The 20,967-nt window shown below is 36.9% G+C and overlaps 1 protein-coding gene across 18 annotated transcripts in view; it reads left to right on the top strand.

Annotated features, from left to right (window-relative positions):
* The window catches only part of MYT1L (myelin transcription factor 1 like), a 301,101-nt gene that overhangs the window by 209,922 nt on the left and 70,212 nt on the right, over window positions 1-20,967 (top strand). For 14 of the 18 annotated variants that reach the window (XM_030489651.1, XM_030489647.1, XM_030489655.1 and 11 more), the window contains 4 exons: window positions 9,328-10,305; window positions 14,867-15,001; window positions 17,541-17,631; window positions 19,924-20,031. In XM_030489651.1, coding sequence (XP_030345511.1) covers window positions 9,328-10,305; window positions 14,867-15,001; window positions 17,541-17,631; window positions 19,924-20,031 — 1,312 coding nt within the window. The remainder of the gene's footprint in view (window positions 1-9,327; window positions 10,306-14,866; window positions 15,002-17,540; window positions 17,632-19,923; window positions 20,032-20,967) is intronic. The other 4 variants (XM_030489659.1, XM_030489661.1, XM_030489664.1 and 1 more) reach the window with 3 other exon arrangements.

The raw sequence follows: 20,967 nt of genomic DNA, 5'->3' as shown, positions 1-20,967 counted from the left end.
GTGGTTACATTTGTCCAGCAAAAGTTTTCCTTTTAGGAGATACAAACTTTGATCATTAGGACAGATACTACACTGCAGATCTGAACAGCAGTGAGAAATCCCGCATAGAGGAGCTGACAGTTTCTAAAGTGGTGGTACTCTGTGTTCTTTAGGTGGACAGGTAGTTGGAACAGCCTCACTGGAAATATCTTAGCAGATGCAGTAGTGACAGAAAAAGGTTTTTTAGATCTGTTACCATAGCATGCATTTCCTTCATTTGACAGGTCTCTAGTACTATAATCTCCTTCTTAGACATTTCCAATCACATAGGCCATCTGTACATGTGATATAGATGGCAAATAAACAGAAGAAAATAAAGATTCTTTATAGCTAGCTAAAAGCTAGCTGCACCATTTTCTGTTTCTTGAGGTCCATGGTATTTTTGGTAGTGACTGACTGGAGTAGCATGGTTAAAAGAATAGGTTCCCATTTGCTTTACTCATTCCTTCTGAAGCTATGGTTAACAGTGTGCATTCCATAGATCCCAACTTACAGATTCTCCTGCCTTGTTCTCTGTCTCTTCAATCACAGTAATCAAAGACTCCATCTATATGAGCGAATAAAATAGACCATACTCCACTCATTTGAGTTCAACAGTTGCATGGCTTGAGTGCATACAGTTAAGCTTTTACCTTCCAAAATAGGATCACGACATTCAAACTCCTTGGGAATGGTCCCTAACCAGCACCTTTGCACTGTGTCTGGACATTTCTGGAAGGGTGTTAAGTAACTCAAGTCAAAATCATTCCAGGGCTTCAGTAAAAGTATAATGGTATGAATAATCATATGCCACTGCTTGGTCTGGAGTTCTGTCCCTAGCTGGTTTATAATAGAACAGCTATAATCAATTAGGCAAAGCGCCTTTGTATTCACTTTTCCCTTATTCTATGGAATATTGCTCAGCCTTTCCTGTCACAAAAAGATGGGGAATGAGGGAAATGTAGATGAAGAGGCCAAATGACAGAATAAGGAAAAAAGGAACAAACCTCCTAACAAAAAGGTTTACATTTCAGATGAAGTAAAGTCTGGCACTCGTGCACACGGAAGTCTTTGTCCTTCCAGATCCTTTGGCACCAAATTCATTCAGGGAATAGAAAGACGGGAAAAGAAATTCAACAATATTAAATTTAGCAGTTCTTTCATTGTCTAGAAACATCAGTCATGTGTGCCTCTGTCCCCTCTACCAGTCAGGTCAGATTATTATCAAAGCACAAATAGGCTTCTTTTGATAATCAGACAGAACTAAAAATAAGTAATTAAACTTACAATGGAGATCAGACACATCCAGTAATATATAACTCTCTTCATGTAACTTAAGCATCTGTCCCATCCAAAGCATCCATAATATCCCATCCACACCAACCTTTCCCTATATAACTTTCTCTGCAACTTAAAGACAGCTCCTTTTGGGTAGCTTCTTCATTCCCTTCTCCCTGCAATTCCTACTGTGTCATACTAAAGATATTGTTGAAGTTCAGCAAGGACCAATTTGGAAGTTTTGAGTAAAAGCAATTGGAATAGGATTAATCCTATCAATTTAATTTAGAACCATTCAAGAGAAATAGTCACTTTTAGGGAATAATTCAGCCAAACTACTTTGGATACCTTAGGATTAAATAAATCACATTCCAGAATGTATGGTTTTGTCCACTGCCTGATCTAGATGTTTAGTTCATATGGAGACATGTTCAATATGGACATCTGCACTGAGTCAGAGGTCTGAGCTGAAAAACAAGGAAAAGCGATTACATATCCCTGTAGTAACAGTTTCCAACCTGTCTTTCTCAGAGATTTGTATGTGAAAAAGAAAATGTTAGTTTATGAACTGAAAATGTGTTCTTCAGGGTACGTTCTTTGCAAAGCAATAATCATAAGAGAGGGGTATAGGTAAGGGTCACTGTCTCCTAAGCAGCCTTTGGAGCAGCCCCATGAGAAGCTCCATATCAAGAGCTGAGTGGGTGTTCTTCCATCGGTGCAGCTGGTCCTCTGCTCCCCTGCTGTGTCCCTGCTGTATTACAGTATCTGGAGAAGAGCTTTGGTTTCCTCATTGCCTGCTGCCCTGCTGAGCTGTGGAAACCTGAGAGAAAGCAAGAAACTGCCATACTCCACTGAGTCATTGTAAGGCTACAAGATAGAATATCTCCCCTCCCTCATGCAGACTTCCTGGGGAGAAAAAGTAGGATGAAATGAATACCAGTCATCAGCTAAAGCTGTCTCATTATCTACTCAGACAGAAGTCAGGTTAAAACAATTAAGGGCTGCCTGAACCTGATTCTCAAAGAAGCATGGACCAGATGGGAATGACTGGCTAAATTGTACTGCCCTTGTAAACCCAGCGTATCCTCTTCTAATCACAGCAAGTTCCTTCTTGGTATTCGTAGAAGAACCTAAACATATGCCTTCATATCAAATATTGCAGATACTGCAATCCAAACAAGCAGGCTTCATACCAACCAGGGACCTTATCTACTGGAAGGGCTGCCTGTAGGTAACCGAAAAGTGTTTTCTGCTCCCTCTGTGATGAATCCTCAGCATATTCATTGGCTTTTGGCTTTTTGGAAATAATGTTTGGCTGTCAAAATGAAAAGACTGGATATTGTAACCAGAAAGTTGTGGGAAGTGATTATTCCCCTTTATTCAGCACTTACACTGTTGTATGTGGAGCATAGACCCAGTTTTGGGCTCATCAGTGCAAGAAAGCCTTGAAATACTGGAGTCCAGTAGTGAACAACCAAGTTGAATAAAGAGCTGGAGCACATGATGTACAAAGAGAGACTGAGAAAAAGAATTTGTTCACTTGAGGAAGAAAAGGCCAAGGGGAGATCTTATGCTGGCCTTCAGCTACTTAAGTGGTAGAGAGAAAATGGATGTGTGCAGTGACAGAATAAGAGGTATCAGGCACAAGTTGTAGCAAAAGAAACTCCATTAAGAAATAAGGAAGGAATTTTTCACCACAACTCACCATGAGGGTGGTCAGTTATGAACAGATTTCCCAGAGATGCTGTGGTGTCTCCATCCTAGACAATATTCAAAACTGGACTGACAGGACAGGTCCCTGAGAATCTGCTCCAAGCTGGTCCTTTTTGTGAGCAAGGATTGAACTAGAGATGCCTGCAGAGGTCTCTTCCAACCTCAGCTACTCCATGATTCCATGGCACCAGTGCAACGTAGATGGCGTGTGAGATACTCTGAGATCAAAGAAAGGCAAGCAGCACCTTGTGGTGAAAAGACAAAATCTTAAATGGAGTGTATCAGCTTACGTCAGAACCTAGAACATTTGTCTGTCACTTGAAGCAAAATGACCACAGTCATGGTCTTGCCAGAGTAGCTGTCAGATTATCTTCATATCCTTTACCAAAACTGTACTGATACAGGTAGCTCACAGGGACATAGGGTGGGAAAACATGGATGAAGAAAAATGACCTATTTTTTAAAAATACGTTGCATCCTCATTCATCTGGATTATCTGATGTTTCCTCTCTTTATCTAAATTCTTGACTGATTCTATGATATTAATAAGAATAACCCAAGTAAAAACATCTATATTCTACCAATACTTTATGTGAACATTTGTAGATTAAGATGCTATTTATGTCTGACATAGACAGAAGCCTAATAACAGGTCATAAGAATGGCATAAGCAAAGAAAAAAGAGCATTTCAGGGCATTGATTATGTACAAACACCTGTGCATTTAGGTGAGAATACACTGATTTGTACAGAAAACTAAATCTTAAAAAAAAAGTTGCTACTCCAAAACTATTTATCAGTATTAATTTTTTTCTATTTAAAAATTATTTTAATAGTAAAAAGAAGAAAAAACAAGAAATGCTTTTATATGTCAGCAATCACTCTATGATAGGAAAGAAATTCTGATCTGTAAGGATCCCATTTAGTCCCTAGGGGGAAAAGAAAAATAGTACTTAATTCTCCAGTGTGCAAAACCAGATAAAAAGTGGAACCCATAGAAAGTGAAAAGATCAAAATGTAACGGGGGGGGGGAGGGGGGAGGAGGGAGGGGGAAAGGAAGAAAATCAAAAACCATAGTAAGCCAGCAAATTATGCACAGTATTTAAAAGTCATTTAAAAGTCTGTATGGGCTTGCTCTGCGGTCCTCACTCCTGCTTTATAATACTGAATCCTGCTGTGATGTGCCATGTTCTATAGCTCAGACCTTCCTTGTCATACTTAATGATTTCTACTCTTCATTTACTTTACTTTGAGCTTTGGATATTAGTTGAATACTATAATTATTGTAGGAGAGTCTAAACAGTAAATCCCAGTATTACAACTATTATAAGTACATATAGCAGGCTGAGGGAGAGGAGTAACAAAAAATTAGATATAATGGAATAATTAAAGTGCATCAAGTAAATAAGTGAACAGTTATCTTTTTCTTGTGACTGTCATTAGGTAATACAAGGTCCATAAAGGAATCGGGTACTGTAAAAACAAATTGCTTAGGTCATCACCTAAAGTACTTGAGGTGTAAAAGAACTTCAGGAACTTTTGCAGAGTTGAAGAATTGCACATAGTTGGCTTCAGTGTTCAGTTAGTCCCTGAAATAGGCGCATGCAAAGGCTTGGGCTCTGATCAAAATCCTGTGTCAATAGGAGTGTTCAGACTTTTAGAGACCTTGCTTAGGCACTTGGAGAGTTACATGTGTTCTCTGTTCCTCCAGTATGAAGTGGAGGAGTTGTTGAGAGCTCACTAAGTTTTCCACCTCTTTAGTTTCCTTACTCATAAGATTTTCCCAGAGGAGGGGGCAATGTACAAACAACCCCCACCTCATACAATGCTGTAACTTTCTAAGATTTGGGATTCATTTGTGCTGGTGTCATCTTGCTAAATATTTCTCATAGACTAGCTATCGTAGATGGTAATGTGGAGATGTTACGCATGCACCTCACTTTACAGTGTCGAGGGAGAAAAATGGTGATGCAGTAGTATCATATGCTGAGCACTTACGAGTTGACAAGTAGCAGTAGCAAGAACATTGAAGCATTTTAAAACAGGCAGTGCTGCCTGGATAATGAAACCATCCATCTGGGCAGGAAGCCTGTATGACCACATGTAAGTTCAGCTTGTTAGCCATCATGTTTTCCTGTGCTTGGGAGAAAGTGAGTAATTTGATACACGGACCACAGATTTGGAAAGTCTTGTTTCTGAAGTTTTTGGCCTTTGGTAGGAATGTAGCTGCTATTACTGAAGTATCATTGCCTCTCTCTGCAGAATCTCTCAAACTAAATGCTGTACATTTTTCTTTTCAAAAAGAAGGTGCTGTTTTGAACTCCCTACACTAAAAACAGCAAGCCATTTCTTCAGCCAAAAAAAAAAAAAAAAGTTTAAATATGGATGTGATAGGAACAAAGGGAGGAAACAATCAAGGACGTAGAGGCTGTAGTCCTTAATCTCCAGTGACTCGGTATGACATGGAAAGAGTCACTCAACTTCTTTGTGTCTCAATTTCCCATCTGTAAAATGGGATTAAAATACCTACCTCACAGGGGTGTTGTGAGGCTTTTTAAAATAATGTTTGTAAAGTGCTTTGAGATCCTTGGATGAAAGGTGCAATAAGAAATCAAATTATTTGCTTTTTTTAGTGCAATACAGGAGTGCACTTCTGTTGAGATGGCTAAGGGCTTCCAGCTTTTTATAGTTATTCCACATACTCTTCACTATAATTTCTTTCCTGCCGTTTGTTATATCTGCTGGGAGTTAAAAAGAACAAATTTTGCAATGAAGAATACTTAAATTGTCATAGTATTGCACAAATGAGGGCTAAAATAATCTGATATTCTTTTAAAATTGTGTTGCATATTCCTAGTCCATGCAACCCTAAAGCTAACAGAAAAAGAATATATGATAACTTTGTGCGCTCTTCACCTAAACTGGCTAACTTGTGTCTTTTTGAGACAAACTCAGCCTCTTCGCCAATTAAAGGAATGCAGTGTGGGTCAATGGTTACAAAACTTATGACTTACGTAGAGCATAGAGCAGGTGTTTAGTCCTACGTGTTCAACAAACAGCCATTAAACAGAACACTGCAAGTGTAGTTACTGAGTTAAAGGTTAAATATTAGGAATCGTAGAAATGGGAAACAAAAACAAGATTAGACTTTACAGAGCTGAATCAAAGAAAAGGCACACAGGTTCACACAGAGCTGCTAGGCTGACATACTTTCCAGAAGACCCTTAACTAATACGCAAACTAATTCAGTACTTAAAATTTCAGTTTAATAAACAGGTGACATAGGTGCTTCACTAGAGGAGGCTCAGCATCCAACAGACAGTTTTTGAGGAGATGACATAGTATACATAAATATCCTTTTCATTAAAATTAACTGCTGCATGGAGATAAGAAACATGAGCAAAACAGTTGTTAAAGAAAGAAGATGCCAGAGAAGGCCAAAAATTAAAAGACGAGGAATAAAACTTGATTGAAGTATTTTGTTTTCCTGCCTCTTACATCTGGGATTCATGCTTTACACTTCCTTCTCCACCACCACATTTTTTTTCCTTTTATTTTTAGGATTGAAAGGGCAGGAGAGCTGAAAAGGATATAATCAAACAAACAGAATAAAAAACATTATAGTTACAGCTTTCACCTGGCTTCACCTACTGAAAAGGAATTTACATGTCTTCACTCATACAGCATGTGATTTGTATTTTGACTTTTCAGTATTGTGAAGGCAAATTATAACATACTCCTCCCATTGGTGATCATTTATATGACTCTCATTCATATAAAAACAAACTTTTTTAAAAAGGAAACCCTGTAATTTTTCACATTGCAGAAGTTGGCCTAGAAGAGTCACTGTGTACCTGCACACTTCTCTGGATGACTTTCTCAAATATGTATTTTTGCTGTTCTTTATTTCGGTATCCTGTTAGAGCTAAATTTGGGCTGATTTCACCAGTGTTTGTAGATATCTCATCCTAAACTTTAAAGCACAGGCAATTTTTGAGCTATAGCTCACTGCTTCTTTAATTACTTTGATGTTCCTTCTTTACATCTGACTGCCCATCAGACATAGTTACAAGAAGAACCCCACAAAAGTTTCTACTGAAAAATCTTCTGGCATCAGGTTTTATCCTTAACATTTAAATGAATTAGGGATTTGTTTGTACATTTCACTTTAGAAAATTATCAGCGTATTAAAATGTTTGCTTCGAAATAGCACAAACTAATTATCCAGTAATCCTTAACTGCATACTTCTATGCAGTCATTCGAGATGGACATTTTTCAAATACAAAGTGTAAGTGGCATCCCTTACCTCTAGATTGAAAATCTGATACTCTGATATGAATTATGATTACCTGGAGAACAACAGCAACTAAAATAAAACCACCTTTAATGATAAATAGGTAACCAACTATTGACTTGGAATATCTTGTCATATAAAAATACCATACAGCATTCAGAAATATCTGCCCTCTCTATTCAAGTAGATATTATACATAATGGTTTACCATTATTTTTTTTCCCCAAGATGTAGCCTAGTCATCTATCAGTTCTGCTGCTTAACTACAGCCTACTATCATCCCAGGATCCCTAACCACTGTGTAGAAAGAATACTATCTTGTGGCTGAAATACTAATTATTGTGCTGTTGAGCTTTGTATTTTAAATTCTGATTTACTATTTTGTCGACTGACATAAAAATTATTTTTATCAAAAATTATTTCCTATCACCAAAATGTTAGTGTACAAGCCACCTACTATGTGAAGTTTCCCACTTTGATTTGTTTAACCCAAAACATAAAAGTCACACTTTAGAAAATGCAATGTGTTTAGGTGTACCAGTGTTGAAAATATATTTAAGCTGAAAAGATGCTATCAGAAGTTGATGGACTAGCTCTTGAGCAGGTGTTAATTGTCCTAGCTCTTCTGGCTTCTTTCAATTTGCACCAGTTGAAAAATTGGCCTAGCATGTCAATGTAATGACAGATTTAGGAACTTTCTTTTCCAGTTGTGATGCAAAACATTAAAATACTGCTTGAGTAGCTGATTATCAAAACCTAATTTATGAGACGTCCATTAGTAAATAATGGTGAATGTATATGCAATTTAAGAATGGGTCTAAGAATGACATAACTTCTGAGTGAACGCGAGATATCAGAAAATGCTCTTTGGATGATATTCATCTGACCAAATACAGGTATTCTTAAGGTAGGCATCTAGTCTGAGTCCTTTTGTTGTCAATGTAGAGAAACAGGCACTTCTAGTACTTACTAATTTTATTTTCAAGATGATATCTTAATCAGATCAGGTGGACTGTATCCTTAAAGTGTCTGCTTCTCTTGCTGACTAAGAACGGGAATATCAAATAGCTTACATGGATGTAGATGTCTGCCTTGCTCATGTCTAAAGTTAGGTGGATGAATCTCACCCTCAGGGCCTCACATTGGCTCCATCTTTATTAAGTTGTCCCTTTATTATTCAATAGTTACTAAAACAAAGCAAAGTAAGATGTAGTAACTCTGCACCATTATGTTACAATATACAGGACTGTAGATAACATGACCATATATATGACCATATAATTTGGCTAGCATATTTACTTAAAATTATATTATGCATACAAGTGCTTCTATCTTCCTTTCATGTAACAGCTCTTGTAAAATTCTTACTTCTCCACAATTTGCATAGTTAAACTGAGAAATTTTGATTTCTACTGGTGGATCCACTAAGTAAAATGCCATTTTGATCTTTGCACAGTCATTGGTTATCTAGTGCTAATGGTGTGTATGGTGTTAAAAGAGTGACCATTTCCTGCGTGGTGTATATTCTTTCTCTTTTGGTGAATTGTGTTCATCAGTAAGAGAATAAATCAGTAGTACTCACTCCTTTGCCATCTACCATATTTACAGGACATACAGGAATAAGAAAAGTTGGAAACATAGACAATTATGTCATATTAGGAATGTGATTGTAATAAACCCCATAAAACTGTAAATACAGAAGTGAAAGGAGAAATATAAGTATTTATGCCATAATATTTAGCAGTAGTAGTAATTAGCATTTTGATTGCTTTTTTCTTATCAGTTTTGTGAAATTAATTCATGTGAATAGCAAATAAACAAAAATAGCCTTATGGACTATAGAGAAATTCACTTCACATGGGCCTTAGTGTTACAGAATTGCTGTATGATTAACAATATTTGACATGCAGTTTGTTTTCTGTCCATGCGATTGCAACAACAGTTCCAATTGTAGCCACTTTTTTCTTTTCTTTTCCTTTTTCTTTCTTTCTTTGTTTCTTTCTTTGTTTCTGTTTTTTATGCAGAAGACCATCAAATGAATTGTCACAATACTCGAATAATGCAAGACACAGAAAAAGACGATAACAATAATGATGAGTATGATAATTACGATGAACTGGTGGCCAAGTCATTGTTAAATCTTGGCAAAATTGCAGAGGATGCAGCATACAGAGCCAGGACAGAATCAGAAATGAACAGCAATACATCTAATAGTCTGGAAGATGATAGTGACAAAAATGAAAATATTGGTCGGAAAAGTGAGCTGAGTTTAGACTTAGACAGTGATGTTGTTAGGGAAACAGTGGACTCCCTTAAATTATTAGCACAAGGACATGGTGTAGTGCTTTCAGAAAACATTAATGACAGAAATTATGCAGACAATACTTCACAGCAAGATAATAGGAATATGAACTTTGTAATGCTAGGGAAGCCTGTGAACAATGGACTTACAGAAAAAATGGTGGAGGAGAGTGATGAAGAGGTGTGTCTCAGCAGTTTGGAGTGCTTAAGGAACCAGTGTTTTGATCTGGCTAGGAAACTCAGTGAGACAAACCCACAGGAAAGAAATCAACAGCAAAACATGAACACTCGTCAGCATGTCAGGCAAGAAGATGACTTCCAAGGAAGAACACCAGACCGGAATTACTCTGATATGATGAACCTAATGAGGCTTGAAGAACAGTTGAGCCCCAGATCTAGGACTTTTTCTAGCTGTGCAAAGGAGGATGGTTGTCATGAAAGAGACGATGATACCACCTCTATTACTTCAGATAGGTCTGAAGAAGTGTTTGATATGACAAAAGGTAACTTAACCCTGCTTGAGAAAGCAATTGCTTTGGAAACTGAGAGAGCAAAAGCCATGAGAGAAAAAATGGCAGTGGAAGCTGGAAGGAGGGATAATATGAGATCATATGAGGAACAGTCTCCAAGACACCTTTCTGGAGATGACAGGAAGCCTAAACCCAGTGACGGCCATGTCAAAAAGCCATATTATGGTAAAGGTAATATTTCTATATACCATATGTTATGTCATGAGAAAGTGTGAGCTAACGTGTTAAGTTTTGCATAGATTTCTGAAATGAAGTTATTAATTTCACAAAATGGGAACTTTATTTAAACTGTAGTAGTATGACAATTGTAAAATAGCATCATGCTGCAATTACAAAATAAAAGCATTAATTCTGCAGTGTTAGAAGTATGTACAAATGATATGAATATAATTTGGCCAAATTAAAAACAAAAAAACAAAAAAACAAAAAAACAAACTTTTAGGGAAACAAAACAAATAAGAGATCATGTTGAAAGAGGCAAAGATTTTTCTCAATTTTTTAATATATTTTGTAGCAATAATTAAAAAGCCATGAAGAGAATTATGTTGCAAACTATGTTGGGAGAGTGGGGTTTTATGTAGCAGGTAGTCAATCAACTATGAAGTGCATATTTTACAGATTAGATTGGGTAGGTGGCATCATGACTTACAAAATTATCATCAAATGACAGTTATTGATGAAGCCTCTCCCATCTAAAATGTAGAATTACCTGATAGAAATTGAACAGTATCAGAATGACCGATAACATAAGATAGGGGCAGTGACTGCACATTAATTATCTTAAGATAGTAAGGTAATGGAAACCATTTGCTATGCAAGGCATGGTGTGGCCTGGGCTGAGATCAATAGCAATTTGTTTCTTATGTGCATTCCACTTCACTGGTTTCATTCCATTGTGGAAACAGTTAAGGTGCTGCCTTGACCATAATTCAATACAAAAGAAAAAAATTAAAATAAAAAAAAAAGAACAGATTAAAGGTTACCTTTAGAATGACTTAATTTACGGGATTATGATGGTGATGGTGCGTTTATATTACCACACCCCTCTTTAACTTGTCTACATCTGTACATGTAGGGCCATGTTGTATAAAGTGTTCAATACCTCCCGAGAATCACTGAACACCCCTGATTCCCATTGACTTTAGTGGAAGTTGAGGACGTGGTATTTCTTGGGAGATGCTAAGCAGGGACTGGGCTTATCGTGTATTTGTTGTAAAAATATTTGGTTTCCTTTCTACCACTGAGATGGTGGGCATTTTTCTCCTTTTTATAAATACCTGTTTTGAAAAAGTGACACCCTAAGATCTGCCTGTGACATTCAGGTAGGCAGACAACATCTTGGTCCAAAAAAGGTTTTGATCTTTTTTTACAAACATTAAAGTAATGAGCAGTCATTTAGAAAAACTACTCATGTCAAACACTCTTCTGCAATGTATTTTAGCAAAGTTCTGTTTATTTTAAACAGAAATATATATTCCAGTGAGTGCTGTAGTAACTTTGGGTATTTGGGGAAGACAACTTTAGTTAGTGTATTACTGCAATAGCCATGTGGATTTTGTGCTAAATGTTGTTCACATATGACCTATTGTAGGTATGTTTCCCTTTAAATACATGTGTCTAATAAAACCACAGAAAACATGGCAAACCAATACTAATTTTTGAAGCGCTTTTTTAACTCAGGTGTTGTCCAGCCCTTCCAGTCTATGTATGCCTGTGAAAGCATTTATGCATATAGATCTACTGTTTCCAAAAAGACTGTAATTTCTGGCAGTAACAAAAGAATGGACTTCCTATTTCAGTAAATTCTAGAGCTTCTTTGAACCATCCTATCTCTTGGGAGCTTCAGGCTGAATTGATAATAGGTCCAAACCCCAGACAAGGCCTAAATAGTATGGTAGTTTGGACCAAGAAACTTCGTGAGTGGATCACTGTATGCTTTTTTAATAAAGGAAGAAAGAAAAAAACCCATTCTTTCATTACTCACAAAAACATAGGAAATATTCTGGTAGTTGTTGAGAGAAGCTTTAAATAACACAATTATTTACATTGTTTGTTCTCCCCTCCCACATTGTTTTCCAAATACTCCTGGGAGAGATAGCCGCAGAGATGTATGATGTGGTTAAGCGTAAACCGTTTGGGTACACAAGTTTGCAGTGAGAACTACCTCCTGGCTTCAGGAGGTCTGCTTTCAGAGATTGCTGAAACAACTGTTAAGGGACCACTGACCATTTTCCCCTGCCATTTAAAGCCTTCTAGACAGGCTTTCTTCTGAAATTTATGAATTTTAAAACCTTTTGAATCCTCTGACAACCTTCACTCAGACAATACTCCCATTGTGGCAAAGAGTGAGGAAAGGTTACAGGATTAAAAAAAACCGTTCAATGTTTCTCCCAATTAGCAGAAGAGGATTTGCAAAAGAGCATCCAGTGTTTTGTATAAAGTTGTGAAAATTTTAGTCAAATGTCTTCCATTAAAACCAATGGGAAATTATGCAAGTACAATTTTATGCAAGTTTTGAAATCATTAAGAATAGTATACAGCATCTTTTCTGACTCATTAGACCATAAAGGCTCTTAAGGATCTGATATGTGCTGACTTTATACCATAGACTTGAACACACAGGAGATTTTGCTTGACACTGTAGGATCTGAGTGTCTGGATCCTCAGCGGCTCTAAATCAGAATACCTTCATTGACTTTGGTGTAGTTCTGACAATGTGGAGAAGCTAAAGTTCCTCTAGTTTAAAGTCTCTAAAAAGCCGTTATGGTCTATTAATCATCTACATTTTTTGCAGTCCTTGAATATTGTTATATTTACATAATTTATATTTCATTTACATTACTTATTCAGTTATCTAATACTTCTACACATCCCAAAGTACTTGACTTGAAGAGTTGCTTAGAGTTGTGTATATATGTAGCTGTGGGCTTGCTGTTCTAGTGGTCTCAGCACAGGCCTATCTGGCAGGAATTCAAATCCCTTCTCTGACATTTGCTCCTTCTGTGGCCTTGGGTTTAACTTCTTGATCTCTTTGCTTCAATTTCCTGACGTATAAGGGTACAGTCTTTCCAGGAGTGTTGTGATGACTGTATAGCACTTTGGAGATAGATTTGTATGTATATTTATATCGTTAAAGAGCATGAAACAAAGAACTATGTTCTACAGTCAACATGCAAGTCAAGTAACATAAAACTGTCATAATTAGGGATTCCATTTGCAAAATATAAGGTTTAAATATCATATTAAAATTTAAGAATGGATTTAAGACATGGCAAGTCATTACAATGAGCTAAAGAGTTTATCTAAAATGAAGGTGTTTTGGAAGAACATGGAATGTAAAAGTATAGAAATATATATATGTATATAAACTACCAGAGGGAAATCAAGGAGAAATAAGTCCACAACTGAATATGAACTTGGGATTGTATTGATTCATGCTGAAAAAAATGGGTTGTATGTGTATGAAGTACTGAAATTTCCACTGATTGTGCTGAGGGTTGCCTTTGTTGGAGCTGGGATGGAATTTAATGTAGGAAGGACTTAATGGAAAATAATTAGCACAAACTTATTTTCCAGAGACAAAAGCATAAATACTGAAGCAGAGCAATTACAAGAGCAGCATAAAATAATTAAATGAGTATAGCTCAGATTGGGTATTGAAATGCAGATGGTCTAAAAAAATGGAAAGGGGATGTTGGATGATCTTGAGCCAAAATGGTAGCAGTTAGAGTATACTCAATTTTATTCCTTTAATATTAATATGAAAAACAGCAATAGTGTCCAAAATCTGGCAACTGTGGTCAAGATGATAAGATGTAATTTGTATCCTGTGCTGGGCTGGCAGGATAGGGATGTTATTTTACAGATGTTCTGTTAAAGAAAACAAGCTGATGAAGTATGTGAGAAAGTTCAAGTTCAGGATTAATCTCACCAGCAGCTCCACTACATTATTGGCAGAAAGCTTTATTTTGTTGAAAAAAATGTCTATTTAGACTTTTCATTGATTTGTAGACAGATGATCCAACAACATTCTAAAAGATCATTAACCTTTTAAGCATATGAATATTCAAGCATTTTATATATATGCAAGTTTGTAATGGCCCAAATTTACAAAGCAAGTGATATTTTCAGTAATTCTGATTTCAGTGTTTACCCCACCATAATTTATTGGAGAGAAAGGAGTATTTACATAATTTCTACCACTTGATAAGGAATTTAAAGAAAACGAGTGTTGTCTCCTCAGTGAGCCTTAGGAAAGGGATTTATTTGTGCTGAATCGTTGAATCGTTGTGCTGAAGAGCTGGGTTTGCTACTCTCAGGACACTGAACTGTTATAACAGTGCATTTGCAGCCCTTAATACATCAGGCAAATAAGAATGTAAAGAAGGGAAACTCCAACTAAACAGTTTCCAAATGACCTTACACCCTTGAGCTGATGCTTGCCAGCAGAACATTGATTGACAGTGGTATGGCTTTACTATAAAAAGGTCACTTTCCAATCACTGAGAATGGATATTGCTGTGATCATAGGAGCCTGCAGTCTGAAAAGAAGATAACGGAATAAAAGTGACAGAATTTCAGAAGTGGAAGGGTTTTTGTTGTTTTGGGGTTTTTTTAAGTGTTCTAATTTTCATAAGAACATTTACCAAAGAGTAAATGACATGATTAAATGCACCTTCTTACAGAAATGTGAAAAGCATCATTCACTTGACACATTTGTTGTAAATTATAGATCCCTCAAGAACAGAAAAGAAAGAGAGCAAATGTCCTACCCCTGGGTGTGATGGAACTGGCCATGTAACGGGGCTTTACCCCCATCACCGCAGTTTGTCAGGATGCCCACACAAAGATAGGGTCCCTCCAGAAAGTAAGTTCACATTGTTTCACGGAAACCGGGGATAAAACTACAAAGATTTTTCTAGCATGCTTTTTAAGCTTTTTATTTAAAAAATTAATTTCATTTTTCAGTATGGTTTGTCTCAACTTTTAGTCAACTGTTCTGTGTTATACTTTTTCCTTTCTTACATCATTTCCGTTCTCTACTAACTTTTACACTGAAAGAACAACTTTTAAAGCTGTATTCTTTGATTTTAAGAAACCTAGGTTATTTTTAAATATATCTACTCAGTCAACAGAGAAAAAGGTTTCCAGAAGATGTGCACTGCTTTTACTTCTGCGTGCTGATGTCACATCAACTGTCCCTGTTGTCTTGTACAGGAATAATTGTACTTGAAAAACTTACACACCCTTTCCTTTGTTGTTGTTGTGTCAGAAACATAATTTATGTTAAACAAGTTTATACTTTTAAAAATAACAATTTGGCTATTTACTCAGTTTCACAACTCAGGATTTTGAGCAAACATCCCCTGTCACTCACATGGGTGGAATTTCCTGCCATGTCAGTGGATTCTCTGCAAAGGAGGTTCACTCATATGAGCTCAAGGTTGTTTGCCTGAAGGCAGAGGACTCAGTTTCTGGAAGTCACCTCTTTGGCTGGTGGAATCAGCGTAGTTTTGTTGAAGCTAATTGGTTTTTGCTGATTTAGACAAGACAAGTGTCTAGCTAAGATCCGGTTCTCTTTCACACCAATTTTAAAATGGAGTTATTCCATTGAAGCCTATGGACCTAAAATCCTCACTGTCCATCAGCACTCATAGACCTAACCTCAGTGATTTACAACAGCCTAAAGGAAATGTTATAAAGACAGTCAGGGCTAAAATGATACCCAGTTTCCAAAGGAAAGTAGATTCTGAATATATAAAAACAGAAGTAGAGCACACCAAGAGTGGCAGACATTAAAAGTCTCCTCTTTCGTGGTAGGGTGGCTTCTTCCAGAAGTAATGAGGAAATGCTTTAGGAAACTTTGCTGTAGCTTGGTTGATCTCTGATACAGTAGAACAGAGTAATTTCTCCACTATACAGGACCCTGTAATTCTCTGAAACACAAATATTTATTTGGTTGCTCAAAGTTCTTTTACTTTTGCAAATAGTAAATAAAAAGCTGTTTAGAAGACTTTGTAAATCAAAGAAGAATATAGCTTTAAACTGTTCGCATGCTCTTGTACCTACTAAAATGAAAAAGGTGAGCTCATCTTTTTTTTTTTTCCTGTGATGTTGGCCTTGTGAAGCATGTTTCAAGAACAGCTTTGAATAGTAGAAATCTCAGAGTAAAGCTTTTGCATCTATGCACATTTTAGCACACTCATGATGGGGTGATGATAATGGTTATCTTTTAATCAGTGTATGTAGGTAAATTCTCAAGTCTCTGAACAGCTTTTATTCAGTTCTTAACTCAAAGAATTCAATGACTTTTTTTTTTTTTTTTTGAGTGAGAACTAAATATAGGTGTCCAGACTACTTCTTGTATGAGAAAACCAGAACTTTGCAAGGGTTGGATGGCCTTTTTCTGTAGAGTGAGGTGCTGCCATCCAGCTCTGAGGCATGGATTCAGATACGTCTCACATCATACAAAACATTTTAGTGCTACCAAAAAGTTCTTGATAATTTGGCACTTCATAGCATGAGCTTTATGATTTAGGGGAGTACTGCTCTGAGCAGCTTTGGGAACAAGTTTTCCATCCAGCTTGCAATGAATGCAGATGTAAATCAGTTTACTTGCTTAAGCTTGTACCACTTATTTCTTTTTTACATAGTTTTCTTTCTTTTTTTTTTTTTGCTTTTCCTTCTGCTATCCCTCAATTTTTAAGTGCTTATTTTTAGTTTTTGGTCTTTTGAAAAGAGTTCTATCCATTGCAATTTTCACATTTTTAGAGAATACAACTAAAAGTTAAAGGACCAGTTCTGCTTGTCATATAGATATGAATGATATATCTACGTGGAATTTGGCAGAACTGGCCCGTAGCTCAATTGGGCTGTCATATACTTAGGGTTAAATTCTGTTCAGGCTTGTATTGAGGTGTGTTTCAAATAATTCAGTGTTCTATCAGTATAACTTGAGAGTGGATTTTCAGCTCTTGAGTTTGATACTGTATGTATAAAGCTCTGTATTATGAATGCATACATTTCCTGAAAGAATTTTTCTAGCCATAATTTTGTATTGGACCGTTGCTAGCTCACCTTTTACTGTTGAGCTGATCTTTACTCAGTGTTTTTGTACGAAGAAGATGTTGGAAGTCTTCTGCTTCACTGTTGCACCAGAGATGCATTTGTTTATAGGTTCTGTAACCTTCATAAATTTCACTGTTGCCCTGTGTTAATGAGCATAGGGTCACAATACTTATTTCCCTCATCAGGCTTTATTGGCTATGTGTGTCATGTGTATTTTGAGGAATGCTGGTTGTTAATGAATCCTGCTTTGTTTTAAAATGGTTTCATATATACTGGGATTTGATTTTTTTTTTTCTTGTTTTCATACTCTGCTGTTTTCTCTTACTCTCCTTGTCAAGTTCTTGCCATGCATGAAAATGTTCTTAAGTGTCCTACACCAGGCTGCACAGGCCGGGGCCACGTAAATAGCAACAGGAATTCCCACAGAAGGTAAGGATGCCATCTCTGGACACCAATCTAGAGGGAACAGTGCCTCCAAACTGCAGCCCTTCTAGCAGTCCACTGGCGGGGGGGTGTGAGTGTGTGTTTTCTTGTTTTGTTCTGAAGATTGACAGATGGTGCTTCGTGTGCTTTATCCATTTTAAAGAGTAACATTTATTCATGTATTTTCTGAGGAGGAGGAGTGTGCGTTTGCTTCAGTATGGATGAATTGAACTCAACAGAAGACATTTTAAGCATCTTTAGCTTTTTGGGTGGATTTTTTTCTTTTTGTTTTGATATTAGCTGAAAAGCAGTGGTACAAAACAAATGGTAGAACTCCTTATGGGTATGTCACAACAAGAAAGAAGAGTCTGCCAGTGTCATCAGGACTAGGGCAGAGTTCTCGTTTTCACGCTTCACTCTCTTCAGGGATTATTTCAGAGTGCATGAAAAAATCCACTCTACTCCTTAAAATGATTTTTTTAGTATGTAAGGAACAGCATTTTACATACACAGACATTATAAGAGTTAGTTTTCCTACTGACCATAGTCCCAATCCCAAAGTCCTTATTCAGCTAAAACTGAATGAGAATTTTGCCTGTTTAAGAAACCTTATGGAAATGTCTCATTAAATTTAAAAATGAGAAACCAGGAATGTTAGATATAAATATTCTAGCCTAACAAAAGAAGATCAAGACTATAATTTTTGAAGATTAATAATAGATTCTTATAGAAAGTATATCGTTGCTTATTAAATTCTTCCAAATAAATAACAAAATTATAAAAATTTTACTATAGTTTTTAGTATATGTCATAATTTTCACACAGAACAACAAGATCTTGCTTATTTCTTTACAATTTTAAAAAATCCAGGAAGTAGGGGTAAGAGGGTAAAAGGAACCATGCAAGGTTCTGATTATAGAATTCCTTTTTACTGTTAATTGCGGCATGAAGGCTTAAGGGACTCCACAGGTACTTGACATTCAGTCTTATCAAGCTCTGGATTACTAGATGCCCTCATATTAACTGCATGTCTCCCAGAAGACTCTTGCAGGTACCAACTCATCTGCAATAAACTCTGGTACCCCTTTCTTCTCTGCAGTGGTGCTGCCAGTAGATGCAGCAAAAACCTCTGAGAAGGCTTTACAGGAATTACTGCTGCTTGAAGCAGCATTCACTTCTGGCTGAGGATCTACTAGGTGTCTGAATAAGAGCATGTCAGTGGAGCGCAGCTGCCCTCTGGCTTGACTCCAAAACCACACAGACCCCCTTCACCTCTCTGCAGAACTAGGGCAGGGAGGGAGGGCTGGGGGGAGCAGTCTGCAGTCTGTGCTCACCTCTTTCTGCAGCTTTTGGGGCATTTTGCTCTGCTTCACTTTTTTTAATTAATTTTTTTTCCTCCTTATTTCCTGTAGAGAAGGGAACATCTGGGAATGCACTGATTTGCCTTTCATTTTAATTTCTTTTCCTGTGGAGAACACAGAGAGCTGCGGTCACATAAGCATGCAATAGACTATGACAAGGAAAGGACTCCCTCCATTGTCAGGTCACAGGTTTTTACAGCTTCACTAAGAGCACCATCTGCTGGCATCAATATATTTATTTTTCCCTGTTCTAAATCTTTTCCAGAAGAATCAGGCTTATTAATTATTGTCACTTTAATAAAAATTCATCGTTTGCAAATCTAATTGAATTTCAATTCAAATGCAGAAGTTCTTTTCACGTTACATCATCTACTTCTAGAAAACGTACTTTAGTGGCTGAAATTCATGAAGACACTAAATATAACACAGTTGAGATGTAGATTTAGAGACCCAAGGCCAAATTTTGCACTCATTTATATACCTTGAAAAAAAGATTAGAGTTAATGGACCTGAATGAAGTATGAAGCAGTGCAAGATTTGGCCTATGTGGTATTGTCATTTAATCATCATCAGGAGCCATTTCATTGGCAACATTTGTAGATGCATAAAGGTCACAAGTCTGTTAGCAGAGCTGCACAGTAGATTTCGGTTTGTATTCTCCTTTCCTACTGGTATGTTCACTGGCTGACGTCCATGAATAATCTACCCATGTACAGTCAGAGAAGAAGAGCAGATAGGAGATCTACCATGTAACTTTGAAAGCAGAAGGAAGGAAGTCTATTCTAGAGAAAATATATATGACCAAAAAGCTGTTGGAAACCCTTTTCCTTCAGATTCTTCCTGATGCTGGCTAAGGAGGAGAAGGAGTAATTGGATCAATGCTATAATGTGAAACTACTCAGGACAAGACAATTAAATTTGCTTTCTGTAATTGCAGCCTCTCTGGATGTCCTATTGCTGCAGCAGAGAAACTGGCTAAAGCTCAAGAGAAGCATCAGAACTGTGATGTGTCAAAATCAAACCAGGCATCAGATCGGGTTTTAAGGTATTAGAAATCACTATAATACTTATTATTATGCAGAATTCATCACACATTCACCTAATCTGAAAATTTATATTTATATACGTTGTATATACATATATCTCTCCTTTAAAGAAGAGTTAGAATTAGGGCTTCTGGATCCAATTCTCAAAGTGTATATTTCCCACTCAATTTACATGGGGGAGGGTTGGTAATTATTTTGGCAAATACATGTAAAGCTGAAAAGCTCATTTTTGTCTTAGGCATTGTTTGGTGTAAAGATGACTGCTGGAGTGCAAAGTCTAAGAACAATGTGAAAAAAGTTGGTATCTTTTGGGAATAAACTAATATTTACCGGTAAGTCTTGGTTTTTTCAGCAGGCTTTTACTAGTAAATATCAGTTTAAATTAAACCAGAAGCCCTATTTGCGTTACCAAACTGGTAGCACACCTTTTGGCAGGATACTTGGAAAAATACCAGGTATAGCTTAGATTACAAAATAAGGTCAGGCTTAGGTCTTTGTTCCCCCACTTACTGCCAGGAAAGACAGAAACAGAAAAAAATTGTCCTGAATTTTCATATGGGAAGGACCTTAAACCAGTTAGACGTAATTATATGCCTTATCTTCATCTGTATGTGATTCTACACTTATCCAGAGCTGTATCCAGCTTTGTGCTATTGTCTCCTCTTTTGAGATATGTGGGTGGAAAAAGTACTCTTTCAAAGGAGCTGAAGTGTGAAGGATACGTGTAAAGGAACTAGACTTCTGCATGATTGTACCAGCCTTATGCTGATGATGCCCCAAGAGCTGCAGAATTTCTCCATGGATACTGTGATATGGGTGGGCTGGGATAGGTACATCCCTCCCAGCTGCCTCGAAGAGCGTGGAGGAAGTGCTGCAGCTTTAGTTCCCAGAATTTCCTGCTTATCCCATAGGTTTCTTAGTATTTAACTGTCTGA

The sequence above is a fragment of the Strigops habroptila genome, chromosome 6 (genome assembly GCF_004027225.2).
Source record: "Strigops habroptila isolate Jane chromosome 6, bStrHab1.2.pri, whole genome shotgun sequence".
NCBI classification, from domain to species: domain Eukaryota; kingdom Metazoa; phylum Chordata; class Aves; order Psittaciformes; family Psittacidae; genus Strigops; species Strigops habroptila.
This window is presented reverse-complemented; position numbering and strand designations above follow the sequence as displayed.